This window comes from Esox lucius, chromosome 8, assembly GCF_011004845.1.
Source record: "Esox lucius isolate fEsoLuc1 chromosome 8, fEsoLuc1.pri, whole genome shotgun sequence".
Lineage (NCBI taxonomy): Eukaryota > Metazoa > Chordata > Actinopteri > Esociformes > Esocidae > Esox > Esox lucius.
In genome coordinates, this window is record NC_047576.1 from 18,096,553 (window position 1) to 18,110,155 (window position 13,603).

Sequence of the window (13,603 nt, forward strand, 5' to 3'; positions counted from 1 at the left end):
CAAAAATGATATGTTTATTAAACCCCTAGACACTAACTGTGAGTTCGCCTGTTAAAGATTCTTAGTTGGCAAAGAAAATAAAATGTTATTTCCCAAATTGATCCAAATCCACACTAGACATTGAATTCACCACACTTTAGCATATGACGCACATCACCCAAGTCATGATACTGGTCTAAAGGGAAGTAGGTCTAGTGACTTCATGATTCGAATTTGGGCTTTACTTACGTATCCCTCTCCTTTTTTGGAGGCGGGGCGGTGACGTAGAAAAGGAGGAGAGACTTCCCATCACTTATCCTCACACCGTCGTTCGCAACATTGGAGTTGAGAATGAATGTGATGAAATTTGCAGAAGAAAAATACTTAGTAGTGACACAGCTATCAATACGCGGGTTACTTACTGTAAATTGTCAAAACACGGCTCAGTTGACGGGTGAGTTGACATGAATCTACCTTGCATATTTCGTTTTTAGCTAATCAAAACAACCTTCCCATGCGGAACTTGACAGACAAGCTCTCAGCTAGCTTCAGTAACGTTAGCTAGCTCTCACAATGGCTGTCATGTTTTCTGTTGCTGGAACCTCTGAATATTGATAAAAAAAAACATATTTTGGAACTTGTTCCTTGATTCAATTGTTCATTTGCCGCATGTGTGTGATTGGCTATGTACAGCGTTCAAGCAATGCGTACAGGTCTCGGGAGAGAAGAGGCTAGGTTTATTGAATACTAGGCAAACTTCTCCTGAGTGCTTGTTAGTTTGTTCCAAAGTTAACCTGACATATTGTGTATTATTATTTTGACTAAATCGTCAGTAAAAAACCCTCACGCAAAATGGCAAACGTTGAGGCGAACTGAACGCACCCAGGTCTTTCACATTTTCAATAAGGTGAAGAGACCAGACCTTGACTGTCACTGTTTAATTTGCAGCCTTAATGTTTTCACATAATGACATCCTCTTTCATCAAATTCTGATGTTGCCTTTAACTGTTACTATCAATCTGTGGAGATCTTGTCAGGTAACAAAAAATATGGGTTTCTGAATTTATTGTGTTAATCAAAGTGGTTGATTTTGTTGTTTCCTAACAGGATGAAGTGCGAAGATGGCCAATTCTCGCATTGCCGCAGATCACCCCAGATGCCCGCCTTTCCAGAACAGAACGACATGGGTGGAAAGGGCATTGGAGAGACAAGCAATGGAGAGACCCATTGCAATGGAGAAATCCACAACAATGGTGAGAGAATACGAGCTAAATAATACACAGCTGTGTTGCAGTGAGTATGCTTACAGAGGATGAGACTTATCCTGTTGAGGACACTTTAACAGGAAAACAATTATTCAGTTCATATGTCATGGGTTCAGCATTCAAATTTCACAATCAAGTTTTTTTTTTGTTTGCTCATAGTCAATGGTCCAACCCTAATCTTAAGTCTGAATTTAGATAACCTGTATTAACCCCAAGCACAGTTAGTCAGTCCTGGGTGTGTTAAAAAGGTCACAGGGACACTTCCTTTTCCTGCTGTTTAAAGTTGAGGCCAGAATTCAGTTACTCACAAATGACTGAGTCCCACATGAAACTTCTGTGATCTGTCCTGTGACCTAGTTCACTACGAATGAAAATGCCATATCAGAATTATTTGGCAACAGCGTTCCGCTGTCACTGGTTTTCTGTGAAACCACATCCAGGCTACAGTATACTGTAGTTTATTTGCCTGGCTTCCCTTTCTTGACTGACTACACGCCCAGGACATTAGTTAATGAGTCTGGATCTGAGCACCTGTAAGGCTGGCTTGCATCTGAAGCTAAGCAGGGTTGGTCCTAGTTGGGACCCTGTATAGGAGACCAGATCCTGCTAGAAATTGTATTATGGGGGTCAGTAGGGGGCACTCTGGTCTCAATACTAATTCCAATGACCCAGGGCAGTAAAGGGGACATTGTCCACTGGGTTCTGTCTTTCAGATGTGATGTTAACTAAGTGTCCTAGATCCCATGACATGTATCAAAAAATAGAAGTATTAACCCTCATGGAAATTCCAGCCCTCATAATATGGCAGTCTAATCATCCATATATACTAAATGTATGCATTCCCTAATATATGTACAGTGCCTTCAATATCTCCACATTTTGTTGTGTGATAAACGTAATTTCTAATTGATTATTGTTTTGTGTTGTAAATCTATATACAGGACTCCATAATGACAGGAAAATGAATGAAAAATGGAAATCTCTCATGTAGCTTACATATACAGGTGCTGGTCATATAATTAGAATATCATCAAAAAGTTTATTTCAGTAATTCCATTCAAAAAGTGAAACTTATATTATATTCATTCATTACACACAGACTGATATTTCAAATGTTTATTTCTTTTAGTTGTGATTATTATAACTGACAACTAATTAAAATCCCAAATTCAGTATCTCCGAAAATTTGATTATTACTTAAGACCAATACAAAAAAATGGATTTTTAGAAATGTTGGCCAACTGAATAGTATGAGCATGTCCAGACTCTGGGACCTGGATTTCCAAAGGAAATGCAAAATTGACTTTCATCAGAGAACATAACTTTGGACCACTCAGCAGCAGTCCAGTCCTTTTTGTCTTTAGTCCAGGCAAGACGCTTCTGACGCTGTGTCTTGTTCAGGAGTGGCTTGACACAAGGAATGCGACAGCTGAAACCCATGTCTTGCATACGTCTGTGCGTGGTGGTTCTTGAAGCACTGACTCCAGCTGTAGTCCAGTCTTTGTGAATCCCCCCCACATTTTTGAATGGATTTTGTTTCACAATCCTCTCCAGGGTGTGGTTATCCCTACTGCTTGTACACTTTTTTCTACCCCATCTTTTCCTTCCCTTCGCCTCTCTATTAATGTGCTTGGACACAGAGCTCTGTGAACAGCCAGCCTCTTTAGCAATAACCTTTTGTGTCTTCCCCATGATTGTGTTGCCTACAGAACTAGACTGAGAGACCATTTAAAGGCCTTTGCAGGTGTTTTGAGTTAATTAGCTGATTAGTGTGTGGCACCAGGTGTCTTCAATATTGAACCTTTTCACAATATTCAAATTTTCTGAGATACTGAATTTGGGATTTTAATTAGTTGTCATTTATAATAATCACAATTAAAAGAAACAAACATTTGAAATATATCAGTCTGTGTGTAATGAATGAATAGAATATGTTTCACTTTTTGAATGGAATTACTGAAATAAATCAACTTTTTGATGATATTCTAATTATATGACCAGCACCTGTATATTCAGAACCTTTGCCATGACACTTTGAGCATTTTGAGCTATGACACCAACTGAGCTCCGATGTATCCTGTGTCCTTTGATCGTCCTTTACAAGTCACAAAAACGTAATTGACTATTAATTTAAGTGGATGTGACGTAGAAAGGCACACCCACATGTCTGCTATTTATGGTATTCACATTGCATGTCAGCAAAAACCAGGCCATGAAGTCCAAAAACCCCCCCCCAAAAAAATTATGTTGATGCATACACATGGGGTTATTGAAAAAATGCATTTGTTCCAATTCACAATGGAACAAACTGAAATAGTTTGTTCCATTGTGAATTGTAAGAAATCTGACTCATCCTAGAGCTAGCTATCCGGCAAAATACAGTAACTGGGGAATACAAGCTTTGGTCAGGGATGTGACCACGAATCCAAATGGCCACTCCAACAGAGCTTCAGATTTTTCTGTCTACCTGGTTATGCTGTGGACTTGGATTCTGTTTAAGGACTCTGATCACAGCACACTTGCATTTATTGACATGCTGGTCTTCTGATTATGCCAAAATAAGGTTATGTACTTTTAAAATCTCTCCCAGCACCCCTCAGAGTCTGGTTCCTCTCTAGGTTTCTTCCTAATTTTGGACCCTACAAGGGAGTTTTTCCTAGCCACTGTGCATGAACTATTGTTGCTTGCTCTTTGGGGTTTTGGGCTGGGTGTGTATAAAAGCACTTTGTGACAACTGCTGTTGTGCGCCAAAGGCACTGGGCCACACACTAGGCACTTCTGCTAAGTATTGAATAGAGGTTCTGAATACTTCTGTACATAAGACATATTTTATTTTTTATTTTAAAAAGAAGGAAACATTTAAAAAAAATATATATACTTTGTCATTATAGGTTATTGTAGATTGATGGCAAACTACGCACATTCTGAATTACGTCTGAATGCACTTTACATTTCTTAAACAGATTATATTACTTTGCATTACTAGCATTAATTAACCCTGACAGAGCATTTAAGTCTGAGTCGTTCAAGCTGAAGAGACATAATCATCTTAATTTCATACTTAGGCTAATCCAACTTAGTCCTTGAACATGTATTGACTATATATTAATTAGCCTAATTTGACATTGTTTTGTCAGCTTATAACATTTATTTTTTAACTGTTCACGCTAGAAAGACCAAACAATTTAATTTTTTTCAACAGTCATAAACCTTTTTAACATAAACAAGCTTGCAAGCAAACCAGTTAATTCTGTAAATGTTTTTTGTAGTGAATTAATGTTATCTATTTATGTCAGGAAAAATGGAGTCGGAGCAACTCCTCAGCAAGAAACTCCAACTGAAGAGAAAAGCGGAGGTGAGGCTTATCTAGTGAATGCTACTCAATGCTGATGTCACACTTCCTAGCATTGTAATCTGTTGTCACCCAATGATTCACTCCCAGTGATTCAACATAGTTAGCTTTATGTCATTGTGTTTGAATGTGTATACAGCAAAACAGCCAGTGTTTTTTGCCATACTTCTTCACTGCCAAATCCCTACTGAACTGACTCTATCTCCCTTAAGCCTTTGTGAGCTGCAATCATATCCTTTTAAACCCCAGCAATCTGCTTTGCCTTAGTGATTTGTTTTACATTTTAAAATCATTATTTTTTTAATTGGATAAATGGCTAACAGGGATTGGGCCAAAGTGATGTCAAAGGCCAAGCTGCATCCCTCTCCTATTCTGAAAGTAGAACAAGCAGCATTTCAGCTTTTACAGTATGAGGTACAAACCAAATGTCCTTTTTCCTATTTCAGTTGGTTTGTATTGCATAACAAAACTGAAATACATTGTTGGGGTCAACTCCAGGGGACCAAACAAAATTGATGTGAAAGCTACAAAGGCCAATTGAAAAGGGTGTTAATTAACAGTCATATTAAGAAGACTTTGAACTTTTCTATTCACAACATGTATTGTACAGGTAGTAGTGAAATGAAAATGTCCCACCTGTTATGTAGCCCAATGGAGGTTTTTAGATGGATTGCATGGGGTCTGAGTACCATACAATATACAGTATATACCCTGACCAATTCTTTCATATTCCTGAATTACAAATATTATATTGAAATTTTCTTCTGTTCAATATTTTCTTTTAAAACACTGAAACGCAATCAATTATTGTAAGGCGCCATTTATTTTGTTGGGAAAATAGAATCACTTTCACTGCAATAAAAGCTTTATGAATTTGGGGCTACGTATGTAATCAGCTTTGACACCATTTTGAAATGATGTGGTTCATTATTCTTGGCAGATTTGCTCTGTTGTTTAACTAGGTTGGAAGACTGTTTTGGACCACCATTTTCAAATAGCGCTACAGATTCTCAATGGGTCTGAGATCCAGATTTCCTCTGGATCAATCTTGGACAGTCACCTCATTGTCTTGCTGAAAATTCCTCCCAAGCATCCGTTTTTTTTTTTTTTAACAGACTGAAGTAGACTTCATTGTTTTCCAAATTGTATTTAGGCAGGAAAAAAAATCATAATGAAAATGATGACCGACATCGCCTGGTTTAATTTCTGTTCCTGGGTAATACTAGTTGAGAACGTTATTTGCATTATGAAAGACAAATAGAGACTGAGCTGATGTTATTGTCTGGGTGTCACCTAACCTCTCTACAGATTTCTCTATGATATTAATTAAATATACATTACATAACCACCATCCTTTTTAATTTCTCCACACTGTATGCCTCCTTGATTACTGATTTTATTTATATTCCTATTGATACATTTGGCGTCAGTGGCATTGAAAGTTCCATTTTAATCTCATGACAAGGGTAGAGTGTCGCTAATGAGGCCTAGAAAACTATTTTTTTTATTAAATGTTTTTACCTGAATGCCTGAATCTCTTTCTGTCTCTCTCTGTAGCACTTGAAGTCTGGCCTGATGAAGCAGTTTGACTGCCAGGTGTTGGAGTTCATGGACAGTCTGATAGAGGAGTCGGCCAGCCTGGAGCCTGCTCCTGTCCCTGCTGTTTTCTCCCCTCTGTCTGATAAGGAGCAGAGTAAGCTTAGGTACTGGCCCCGCCGCTGTCCCCTTTTCACTTTATATGTGAACGACTATTAAAATGACACTTCAGTAATAACTAACTTAATGTTAGCTCAATAACATCTATTGTCTTCAGTTTCACACTTAATGTTTTTCATTGTTTTTTGATTTTCCTGTTCTGGCAGGCATCTTCAAGGATCAACTCAGGGCCACGGTAAACAGTTTGTGGTCCGTAGGTCATTGTTAGAGTAAGTGGCATTCAAACTGGAATTACGTAACTGCTTATAGCCTAAAAAACGTTTTCAAACACTGCATACATTGTGCTTCCACTAAAATAATGTATAATATATATTTCCAACATTTATGCTTTTTTTTGGATAGATGCAGTATGAAAAGATGAATTTGTTTTGAGAACTGGGACACATTTAAAGCGGGCAGCCTCTGTGGTAGTGTTACACATCTTCCTTAGGCCTCTGCTTTCCGTGAAATGCTGCCCGTTCTGTATTGTTGTGCTATCAGCGTGTTCCCTCTTGTTTCGACAGTGAACTGTTTGAAGTGAACCACATCCGGACCATCTACCACATGTTCATAGCCCTGCTCATCCTCTTCATCATCAGCACTCTAGTCGTCGACTTCATTGATGAAGGCAGGTGAGGTGTAGCGTGGGTTCTTACCAAAAGGCAGTCAGAGTGACTCCCAGGTCATTGCTATAAATGAAGATGTGTTCTCTATAATGTAAGTGTAACAACATAAATAGCCTTCTATTCCCATTCATTAGGGCTTAGGGTGAAATATACATTAATTTCATTAATTGCCTGATCATGAAAAATAAAAGTTTATAACAAGCGCCACTGTTTGTCTTTAAAATACTAATACATATTTAACGGTGGTAACCATCACCCAAATCTGCAGTTCTGTGCTTCTCTAGTTTGAGATACTTGTGATAAATGATAAAGAATTCTGTTCTAAAACATGAATGCTAACATTTTCCAACATCTACTTAATTTCTTCAAGGCATATTGACTCATCCTTACCCCCTCTTTCCCCAGGCTTGTGCTCGACTTTGACCTGCTGGTCTATGTGTTCGGACAGTTCCCCCTGGTAGTCATTACCTGGATCTGCATGTTCCTGTCTGTGCTCGTGGTACCCTATAGCCTGTTCCACTCCTGGGCCTCTCACTACCACGAGTCAAGTCCCAGCAGCGCTCACTCTCTACTGCTGGGCTCTCTGTTTCTGCTGTACCAGGGCCTGGGCCTGGGCTTCCTGCCCACCTTTGTGGTGGTGAGGAACGGCTTTCCCCCTGCATCCTGCTTCATCATCATCCTGGAGCAGGTAATCCAAATTCTGGCCTGCCTGAGACATAAGTTCATTATTTTATATAGTCTACTGTCCATGGTCATTTGTTTATTTTCCTAAACTTGTTCTGTTTCTCCGTAGGTGCGTCTGATGATGAAGGCCTACTCTTTTATCAGGGAGAATGTCCCCAAAGTTCTGGCTTTGGCAAAAGACAAAAGCAGTAAGCAGTTATGCGTTTAAAACTATAGAGATTTTGATATTTTACGTTTTCAAATGTATTCAGTTCTTCCTTATCGGTTTGCCAGACTCCTCCCCAGTCTCAACGGTCATCCCACAGCTGAGCAACTACATCTACTTCCTCTTTGCTCCCACCCTTATCTACAGAGATAAATATCCCAGGTAAATGGTTTTATAATGCAGGGTTTCCCAAACCTTTCGCCAGACGTTTTCTATTTTAACCCACCTCATAATTTAATAAATTAATCATCTTTGTGTAATTGAATCAGTTACCAGTTTTGGTTCAAACAAGTATGTAACATTTGTTGTGGGGAACAATGAATCGGTTTGTGAATCCCTGAATCAGTGTTGTTAGTTTAAAGGCCTCTTGTGTGTTGGAGCACCATTTTGCTAAAATGATTTTAGTTACTAAACTCCATCTGGTTTGCCTTTGCAGAAATCCCATCATCAGATGGAGCTATGTGGCAACTAAATTTCTACAGGTATGTTATTGACTGCCTGTTCATATTTGAAGACATTGATCAAAAGATGAAGAGGCAGCAGACTGGCTGTTAAAACATCTGACCTGTAACTATGCTGTTAGATTGGATTCCCGAGCCAGTATGGGGAAACGTTTGTTGCTAAATCCCAAGTGAACCCCTTGTCTTCAGCCCTCTGTTTGTGCATTCACATGCACTACTGCCACATGTTTCCAAGCTAAGGGAGTGAACACGACTTGCCTAGTTTCACGACACAAACATTTGATTGTCTAATTTTGAGACCTGACACCTGTGAAGATGACCACCTAACTGAAATGTTTCATGGTTGCTGTAGTTTATTCCTTAAGCATCAACAGGACACAACAAGATTTTTTTCATTTAAATGTCATTCTTTTTTAATGTTAACGTAAAACATGATATACTTTAATGTGTCCTGACGGGGTTTATGGATCCCTTTGCCAGTCTTCAGAAGTCACTGTCAAAGTTCTGTCAGCAACACGTGACAGTGGAGGGCCCCCCCGAAAAAGTCAGTAGGGACGAGTCAGTTAGGATTCAAGACCAGTACACCCTTTAATCTCTAGGGTGCCCAGTGTGGTAGTCCCCCACATCTCTCCAGTTTCCAGGGGTTGGTTTACAAGTGAAATCTCAGTTGGGTGTTGCATTCAATTGGTGTCTAAACTTATTGAATCCTCTACACCAGAAGATCAGTTTGAGCGTCCTTTTTCTCTCTCGTTTCAGGTTCTAGGCTGTCTCTTCTATGCCTACTATGTGTTTGTGCGCCTCTGCATCCCTCAGTTCCGTAGCATCAGCCGGCAGTTGTTTGACCCGCGGGCCATGGTCCTGTGCGTGTTTAACTCTATCCTGCCAGGTAAACCCGAATGATGTGGTGTCACTCACAGCTAAGCTTCTCCCACTGGCATTAAACTCTTGTTTTATCTTCCACCTATATTGCTATTGAAGTAGTTTGATAAATGGCAGGAAATGTATACGCTGACATCCCTGTGTGTTTTCTCCCTCTAGGAGTTCTGGTTCTCTTCTTAGCTTTTTTTGCCTTCCTGCACTGCTGGCTCAACGCTTTTGCTGAGATGCTGCGGTTTGCTGACAGGATGTTTTACAAGGTATATTAGCAAGTGCCTTTTCCTGTGTCAGGTTACATGTTGACTTCATCATTGGCCAACTATTGTACAGTAAAGCCACAGTCATCACTACTGCCCAAGTCTGCTGTATTGCAGTCATGGAAATTCGGTTACATTAAGTTGCTTAGCTAGCGATGATGATAGATTTCACATTGTAGTTAGGATTTTGTCTCCTCTCCGCAAGCTCCAGACCAGGCCAGGAAGCTGGGGTTACAGACATAACTGACGGTTCTTTCAGTACCACACATGGGGTAATACAGTCATTCCCCAGGCCCACAGCAGCATTCCCAAGGGGAACCAACTTGCGCTGTCAAAGCGGTTCCCAAAAGCAAAACGGAATCTTGGGCTACCTATTTCCACATGATTCTTATTCACTCACTCCAGCCCCATCTGATAGCGTACTGCACTAAGCCAGCAGCTGTGACATGGAGGCAATAAATCCTGACAAATGTTAAAGATAATGCCCCGTTTGCCGCAGCACAGATATCTGCCCGGTCAACCCTTTAAACAGTGCCCACAATGCTGACACTTCAAGTGTGCGCAAGTTGCTAGACAACTCTCCCCCTCTGATGTCATATGTTGCCGCAGACCAGTGAGGCGGCTGTTGTTTAGACAATGCCCTGTTGGAGCTGGCATGGCAGCATGGGCAAAGATGGTTGCATAACACTTGGGGACTGGTCAGTTTGTGTGTAATTCATGCACCATGCAAATGGGGAACTTGAGAGGAAAATGGCTAAAAGGTCAAAAGGCTGTAAGTTATTTGGGATGAATGAGCTTGTATACGAATGTCACAGACGAAATATAGAAATACACTATTTGACAGAAACCGTGACTCGTGGCAAGCCTGCTGAAACTGGACTTTTGCTAAGGGGGATGTCCATCCAGCGATGCTTTGGAGCATTACCCAACAAATGATTACGTGTCAATAAGGGATTCCCTGACCAAATCCCAGATTTGATGGCTGTCCTGGAGTTATACTTACTGCGTAGTAAGATTTTCTGTTGACTGGCTGAGACTGTGATATGGTATGGGTCCATGTCCAGTATGCATTAAATCAGATCAAAGTCAAAGTCGGGGGGACAACAGAGACATTCATGTTGGTCGTTTGCTTTTTCCAACTTGAGATTTTCCTTATAGTTAGCACTAGCCTAACTATGGTCAGTTATACCTACAGCAAGTAAAACTTTAGAGACCTGCCATCCAGCAGCAGTGTCTGATAGGGGCATATCTGAAATGGACAGTTAAGCTGAAGCTGAAAAGTGAGCTTGTTGTTTAAGAAACTAGTCCGACTAAAGTAGGAAAGAGGCCAAACCGTCTTTAGATCACCTGGAAGGCCAGTCAGACTCGATCCCTCTTTGGCCTTGAAGATGTGATTGAATATTGACTTGCGATTCTTCGGTATGTATAATTTCAAAGTGACAGACGGAAAGGGAAGCGCCATTTCCATACGACACTGGTCAAAGTTTTTTACATTTTTTATTTACTTTACAGGATTGGTGGAACTCTACATCTTTTGCCAATTACTACCGCACCTGGAATGTGGTTGTTCATGACTGGCTGTACTACTATGTATATTGTGACTTCCTATGGGTGAGTGTTGTGTGATTGTTGCAATTAGTGTTAATGTCTTTTACAATGCTTGTATGAAATGTCCCTCCAGTTTGTGGCCACTGTAACCTTTAAACAAGCTCTTTTCAATTTGAACCATGTGGTGAACAATGTGGATAAATAAAATAAAAAAATCACAATTCTCTTCACACTGAACCTTTCTCTTCACGTTCTGACAGATGTCAAGGAAGAGGTTTCGTGCGGGAGGCATGTTTTTGGTGTTCACTGTGTCTGCTGTGGTGCATGAGTACATCCTGGCTATCTGCTTCGGCTTCTTCTACCCAGTACTCTTCTGCCTATTCATGTGCTTTGGAAGTAAGAAACTGTACATTGAGTACAGAACTAAAGGCATGACATAACAAAACAAAGAAACCAGTTTTTCTGCATACTAGCATATTTTTTCCTTTGAATAACTGCTCTTTGTTGTCTTTTTTTTCTTCCCCTTTCTTAACTTCTGTCAGTGGTGTTCAACTTTGTTCTTCATGACCGGAGAAAAGGACCAATTTGGAATGTGATCATGTGGACCGCTCTGTTCCTGGGTCAGGGGGTTATCATATGCCTCTACTCCCAGGAGTGGTACGCACAGCGCTACTGCCCTGTAGAGGAGGTAAACACAACCTCTTGAAAAATATTTTATTTAACCTAATTTCATGTCCGTTAAAATGAAAGAAACCTGGCCTTTACGGGCTATATATTTGCTTTCTTTTTTTCAGCCATCTTTCCTACAGCTGCTGAAACCGCGATCCTGGAGCTGTCATCTGCACACTAAGCCAGCAGTGGACTCTTGAGTGGCTGTGACTATATTATAGTTACATTAATACAATACCTTGCAAGGAAGGTCAGGCTACCTGAGAATGGAATTTCAATGAAGAAAATCACTTATCAAAATAAAGGTTCTACAACAGCAACCATGTTATTGTTGGAAAAGCCTACTTGATTTTGAGTTGGGACAAAACGATTGTATGTGAGCTGTATCAAAGTAGCATACATCCTCTTTTTCCAAACTCACTTCACTCTTCTTAGGGGGCTTACACTGCTGGTGCTGGAACATCTGCAGAACAGATACACTGCTGGAACTCTAATTTATGCCATTTCTATATTCTACCATTTTGAAAGATTGATCAGAAATTCAGGGATTTTATTGGGTATGCTTACTTTGATTGTGACCTTAATCGGTTTAATATCAAATTATGAACTTGCATGTAGGCTAAATATACTCACGGGACCAACAGAAACTGCAAATATAATGGGTTTAGGAAGAGCACAAGCTCCTGTTTCTTTCAAGCCTTTTTGCCATAGTTAATTTTTTTTTGTTTACAGTAATCTGAATGATTGGCTTGATTTGTGATTTTGAAAGACCATGGTGTGGGTGAGAAATATAATGGCAAAACTGCCATTTTAGTTTGATGTCATTCACAAAGATGCCTTAATTAGGACAATGACAATTTTGTCAGAAGCCAAGTTTACATATGAAGGGTATTTTTGCTTGGGTGAAATGATCATGCTCTTTAAAATCAATTTTCAACATCAGTATGATTAATCGTGAAATGACCGCTTTGCATAAAAGTTTAATAACAAGCATGCAGATTATTGACCAATTTTCCTAAACAATGTTTAATTTATGTCACAATAAACATACAGATTTCAAATGTTCAGAATCTCTTTTGTATCTACTTCTCACTAGGGTGTGTACAATCATTTTGAGATGTTAGCAAACAAAATGAAGCTTTGTTTGCTGTGATTTACTAGTTTGAATGCTAAGGATGGTTCTATGACCTATAAATTGGTTAACTCCCCTATATAGGCCCCTATTTATGTAAGCTGTTTTGAAAGGTGTCCCCCAAATAAAATGTATTATTGTTATTATTATGAATGTTTTGTTAGATGTGCAGTCTTACATAAATATATTTATTGTATTACTATTGTCTATTTAAAGTGATTCTTTAAAATAAAAACTAATCTGTGTTTCCCCACCTGGGCTAGCTAGAAATGTTGGTTTGTGATGATTACATTGTCTGAATTACTGCTTGGTTAATGGAAAATGCTGCTAAATATTTTTACTGTTCTTGCAAATGCTTTCTTTGTTGTTGAATCAGGGAAACATGCATCTTAGAAATGTCTGTCTAGTTGCAGGTGGTGCTACAAGTTCAGAAAGATAATAAATCTGTGTTTTGTATCTAGTGAGAAATGTCTCTTGGATGTGTATAGATCTTTATTTTGGTTGCACTTTATGGTACACTAACTACTGTAGTTGGCATAAAAATGACTAGATCCTGTAGAGATGCTGGAGAAAGCTGCCTGTGTGATGACTAATTGGGGAAAAAAATCTGTTGTGATACAGAACATGGATTTAAAGGGATAATTCACCCAAATTACATATTTGGGTGAATTTGAGGTGTTATTACCATTACCATACAAGCAGTCTATGTAGGAATCATGAGTGAAATCAATACTTTGGTTTACTTTCCCTGGCATGATTTCCAAATGGTAATATGTATTGCTGTCAATTCTTTTCTATAGAATTTTTTTAAATTAAGGACATCCATATGTTTGGTTTACTTGGTCATTTGGGTG

General features: G+C 39.4%; 1 protein-coding gene across 1 annotated transcript; it reads left to right on the forward strand.

Moving 5' to 3' along the window:
* Positions 1–266: 266 nt before the first annotated feature.
* Positions 267–13,002, forward strand: soat1 (sterol O-acyltransferase 1). Its single transcript, XM_010897777.3, has 16 exons — positions 267–433; positions 1,087–1,232; positions 4,541–4,599; positions 6,154–6,299; positions 6,459–6,521; positions 6,816–6,923; positions 7,323–7,605; positions 7,711–7,789; positions 7,875–7,968; positions 8,243–8,288; positions 9,024–9,153; positions 9,306–9,403; positions 10,913–11,011; positions 11,209–11,344; positions 11,491–11,636; positions 11,743–13,002. The coding sequence occupies exons 2-16, from the start codon at positions 1,088–1,090 to the stop codon at positions 11,815–11,817; spliced, it is 1,707 nt and encodes a 568-aa protein (XP_010896079.1). The 5' UTR covers positions 267–433; position 1,087; the 3' UTR covers positions 11,818–13,002.
* Positions 13,003–13,603: the final 601 nt, after the last annotated feature.